The sequence below is a fragment of the Montipora foliosa genome, chromosome 8, assembly GCF_036669935.1.
Source record: "Montipora foliosa isolate CH-2021 chromosome 8, ASM3666993v2, whole genome shotgun sequence".
NCBI lineage: Eukaryota > Metazoa > Cnidaria > Anthozoa > Scleractinia > Acroporidae > Montipora > Montipora foliosa.
The window spans coordinates 9,820,989-9,825,988 of record NC_090876.1 but is presented as its reverse complement, the minus strand read 5'-3'; the positions used below and the strand labels follow the sequence as shown (position 1 = coordinate 9,825,988).

General features: G+C 39.7%; 1 protein-coding gene across 2 annotated transcripts in view; it reads right to left on the bottom strand.

The window, feature by feature from the left end:
* Window positions 1-5,000, bottom strand: part of LOC138012973 (asparagine synthetase [glutamine-hydrolyzing]-like) — an 8,348-nt gene that overhangs the window by 231 nt on the left and 3,117 nt on the right. For both annotated transcript variants that reach the window (XM_068859918.1, XM_068859917.1), the window contains exons 2-3: window positions 1,937-2,862; window positions 1-814 (exon numbers count right to left, since the gene is read on the bottom strand). The exon at window positions 1-814 is cut by the window's left edge and continues 231 nt beyond it. In XM_068859918.1, coding sequence (XP_068716019.1) covers window positions 54-814; window positions 1,937-2,849 — 1,674 coding nt within the window. In that variant the 5' untranslated portion in view covers window positions 2,850-2,862 and the 3' untranslated portion in view covers window positions 1-53. The remainder of the gene's footprint in view (window positions 815-1,936; window positions 2,863-5,000) is intronic.

Below are 5,000 nucleotides of genomic sequence, written 5' to 3'. Positions count from 1 at the left end.
TAGCAAACGACGGGCCTTTGCTAATGAAGCAACAAATGTAAACAAAGATTCCCCTATTCTTTGTAATGCTCCAAGGTTCTAGCTGAGGGATCGGTGGCATTGGTCCACTTTGGCATCCACAAGTATGGAATAAACTGACTTTGACCAGGAAAGAGCTCCTCAAATATCTGCCGGTAATAAAAGCCTTCTTTGCTCTTCGGAGTGTTGTCAGGATAGAGCTCCTCTGCATTTGACATTGCCTCATCTGGAATCTGGTTCTCGATGTAATTCTGTAGGATCTGGAACCAGGCCTGCCCTGGTTTGGTGGAGGACACCCCATCAGAGAATGCCTCTTTGGCACGCCACAGGATCTCCTTGGGCAAAGCATCTGTGTCATCAAATGAAGATCGCAAAAGCCACTTCTCAATGCCGTCTTTGGGTTGACGGATCTCTGGATCAAGTGACAAGAAGTACGATGTAAAGTGGACGTCTAAGAAAGGGACACGAATTTCCAACCCATGAGCTGCTGTTGAGCGGTCACTTCTGAGAACATCATACAAGTAAAGATCCTCAAGAAGCCTTCGGGATTCTTCATCGGCTTCTTCTGAACTTGGCGCTTTATGGAAATAAATGTATCCCTGGCAAAGCTCATCAGAACCTTCCCCAGAGTAGATGACAACAGTGTCTGTTTCTTTACTGATGTACTTGCTCACAAGATACATTGCCACTGAGGAACGAATTATTGCTATGTCCCAGGTCTCCAAGGCATAGATGACGTCACGCAATGCCTGGATGCCTTCTTCAGCTGTGAATATGACTTCATGATGTTCACTACCTAATGGAGTAAAATCAAATTTTCTCAATTTGTTGTTACAGTTTCTCAGGTCTGTACGCACAGAGACAGAGCACAGAAGAAGATATCAGTATATTGACAATGGTGACAAATCTAAACTGCGATAAATTGGTGGGAACAAACCTTGAGATTTGCCCCGCGACTTGGAGTCAAGATCTTAAACTCCAGAAAATTAAAAACGTCTTGGTGTCAGTTACCGAGTTTTAGAGTCAAAAGATCAATCGAAAAGTTTGCTTAATGAAGTGACAAAATCACTTTTTTATTCAATTAGCCAATATCAAAAACACCATAATATACATGTACTTTGTTTGTCTCTCCAAAATTTTGCATGAGAATTGTTGTTGTTTTCTCTTGGAACTTATAAGGGTCCCAAGAGAAACTGGAAACAATGACTATGCAAATTTTGGAGGGACAAACAGAGAGTATTATGGTATATTTTATATTGGATAATTGCACTGACAACACATGCTAAAAAAGAAGATTGTTTTCGAGTGATTCAAAAAAATGCAGGAGGTGCACCCTCTCCCCCCTCCCCCCCCCCCTCCCCCCACACATTTATTTCTGCAGAACATTTTCAGGCTCATTTCTTACTAAGCACCCAGTAAATAAGAACTTGATTGGGTTGAACCCCGAAATGTTTAGTGTAGTCTGCCTGCAGCTGAGAAGCTAAAATGCATTTGGAAGAACTAACTTCAAACTAACACACTTCGAGGATGACATACATGTATACTCCTCCTGAACAATTTGAGGGAATCCTACAAGTGTTCCTTCAAATTGATGCACTTTCTTCGCAAACTGACGGGTCTGACCAGCCAGTTCTGACAAAAGGAAAGTACCCTAAGGGATTACATGTACATTGTCATGTAATTATTTCAATTTTTACAACTGTATAGATTTTTCTTTGAAAATTTTAGTCAGTCGAAATGTATTTTATATAGTTTAGGAATTGTGAAGCTCCACTGCCCTTAAAGAAATGAGCGCTATATAAATTATTGTTATTGTTGTTGTTGTTGTCATTGTTATTATTATTATTATTATTATTATTATTATTATTATTATTATTATTATTATTATTACATTTTTTAGTTATTATTAGCAACTTACCAATGTGTTTTGCGACTTTTCGCGCTGCTGCGACATCTGTACTCCCTTCCATTCCAATTGAGAAGGTCTGAATCTGGTAGTCAATTCCACTTTCCTTTGCAAGCTTTGTTAAATAGGATGCTACCAAGCTGGAATCCAGGCCACCAGAGAGTAAACAGCCAATCCTTCGATCTGCCATGAGACGCTTGCGTACAGCTTCACAGAAGAGCTTCCTGATATTTTCCATGACGTCTGACGAATCTGGCTTCACTCTTGTATCAAATACAGGCATCTTTCCTACCTCTGTGAATGCCTTTTGCTCAATAAACGTAGTCTGTCCTTCGGTTGACAAGCTGTATGATGCAAAATGACTGGGAGGGAATGGTTTTACCACAATTTTATCACCATTTGTTTCAAAATTTTTTATAAAAGGAACAAGACCTTTAGCTTCAGAGCTTAAAGCCAAAATTCCAGTTTCTTTGCCAGCTGCTGACAATGTAAACAATGGACGGATCCCAAAAGTGTCTCTGCCGATATGCACTAGCTTCTTTGCAGTATCAATAATGCAAAAGGCAAAAACTCCATCCAACATCTGAGCCATCTTCTCGATTCCAAACCTGTTGTAAAGGTGGAGCAAGACTTCTCCGTCACATTTGGTGAAGAATTCAAAGTCGTACTTCTGTCCAACTTCTTTGTGATTGTAAACCTCCCCATTGTATATGAGGTACAGATGCGGCAGATCTTTGATTCTCATTGGCTGCATGCCATGGAGATCATCCACAATAGCAAGGCGATGAAATGCTAGACAGCAGTTTTGGAAGTGAGGAATGGTCTCCATACGGAAAACATCAGGTCCTCGCTGGCAGATTTTCATAGCATAAGTAGTATACTTTGAGTATTCCGGAAGACCAAATATCGCCCAGATCCCACACATGATGACCTCTCGTCTGTAAAGTAATGAACTCAATACTCACCATTGTAGCTTTTTCAAGAACTGGTGAACACTAGGATTTGTTTCTTAAATACTTAACCCGTTAACTCCTAATCCTCTTCCTCTTCCCCTGCCCATCCCCCCCCCCCCCCCACCCAAACTGACAAGAAAAATCGTCTGGTGATAGACAGAGGAAGATCTATTTCATTACACTATTAGGAGTCAAGGTGATTGTGGAGAGAGCTTATAGTTTGATTTTCCAGGACAGATCGAGGACTCAGTCAAAGCAGATTTTGAGAATTCTTAACAAAGGCAGGCTGACCCTTGTGTGTTTGTTCTGGGTGGAAGGCAAGGGGAGGGGGGGGGGGGGGTTGGCTGTAGGAAAGGTAGGGGAGTTAGCCACATGAGTTTGCCACATGACTAAAAGCAGTTTGAAAGATGATGTTTGGGTCAAGACATGTATAATATGGTTCCTTTGTTAAAAATGTCTTTGTGATTAACCCAGTACCATTTTAAGACATGAAGACACTAATTATACGGTTATTGAGTATAATGTTTTGAAAGTTCTCAAGGTTGGAGAACCATTGATTCCATAAACTATTGAAGAATTTTCAAAACCTTGCAAGTATCTATTCATTTGGAACTATTACAGTCAATTTTGTCATTTCTTGCTCATTATAAACTAAAAACAATCTCAATCAATTCTCAAAAAGGTATCTCTATAAACTTCCTTCATCTAGTCCTCAAAGTGATACTGAATTGACATGTGATAGGTTTACAAGCACAGAACTCAGACTAAAGAGTGTTTGTCAGACAAAAGCATGAAATTTGCTTTTTTGCGTGGAATTGATAAATTTTGGGTCTGAGAAGGGGTGCAACTCGTGGATAATGCAAGATAGTTGGCAGATCTTTGTTAATCCCAATTGAAATGTGTCCAAAACTAATTGGTTTACTTGGTATTTTGCCTGATTTAGTTGGCAATAGGCAGAGATGTATCCAGAGTGCATCATTGCGTCCTGGGACGCACTCGTTTTCCTTTTAGACACATAGAATATCGAACAAAGGGTCCAGTTGGACGCAGAAAAAAATCGAATGTTTATGCAAATTACGAACGCCTGGAAAAACATGCGAACGGCGTATTTCACAAGGAAATTGAACATTCCCATTTCGCACGTCAGAGAAATGATTGAGTTCCTGAAATTTCAAGGTAAGCTGTTATTTTCAGATTTTTGTAGTCGAATAATTTCATTTTGTCAACCATTATGTCCAGCTTCATAAGTTCAGTTTTGAATTCGCACGTGTTGCGTGACATGATCTGAGCTGTTTTTTATGTGAGACAATCGGCGACACTTTCGATCTGCCGCCAGTGATAATAAAACATTTCAGTTGAAGTTCAGTTTGTTGCATGCTTTCCAAGTGAATTTCAAGCATTGGTTCGCTTATCGTGAGTGAAATGACAGAGAATCCAAAGCCTAAGTATCTTAAATTTTTGTTTTGTGTGACCCTGTTGATATAAATTCCGGGTGCGCACGTGTCATCTTCTCGGTTCTTGTTTTGCACTTAACTTGTCTGTTTTGCAAATTATGCCACTTTTCTTCGGAGTTAGTGTTAAAATTAACGTGTTAAACATGAAACTTGAATGTATTCAATCGCTTGGTTATTAACATCGGCCATGGCGAAGTCAACGCCGCAAGGGCCGACGATGAACTGTGTATCGATCGCTTACATTAGTGTACTCTTTTGTTCCTAAATTACACCTCGTGTAGTTAAAATAAATGATGCTCTTTTACGCATTCGATTCCTCGAGAAGTTTTCAATGTGATCGATGGAGCTTTGACAGCCCATACATTTTGATCGATGAATCAACAGGCACAACAGTTTCAAAGGAATTAATCATTTTAAGTACATATTCGTTGGGAGGGATAAGACTTTTTTTTTTTGCAATTAGAAATCTGAAAGGGTACTGCAGCAGCAATTAAGAGGCAATAGATCGCATATTAATTCTTGAATATTAATTACCTGGACCCCCAAAATTTTGCAATGGACCCCCAAATTTTTCAAAAACGGGTCCAGAGGACCCCCAAATTTGAAAACCTGGATACATCTCTGAATAGGCTACTTTCAAAACTACCATAAAGACTATTTGTTTGCCTT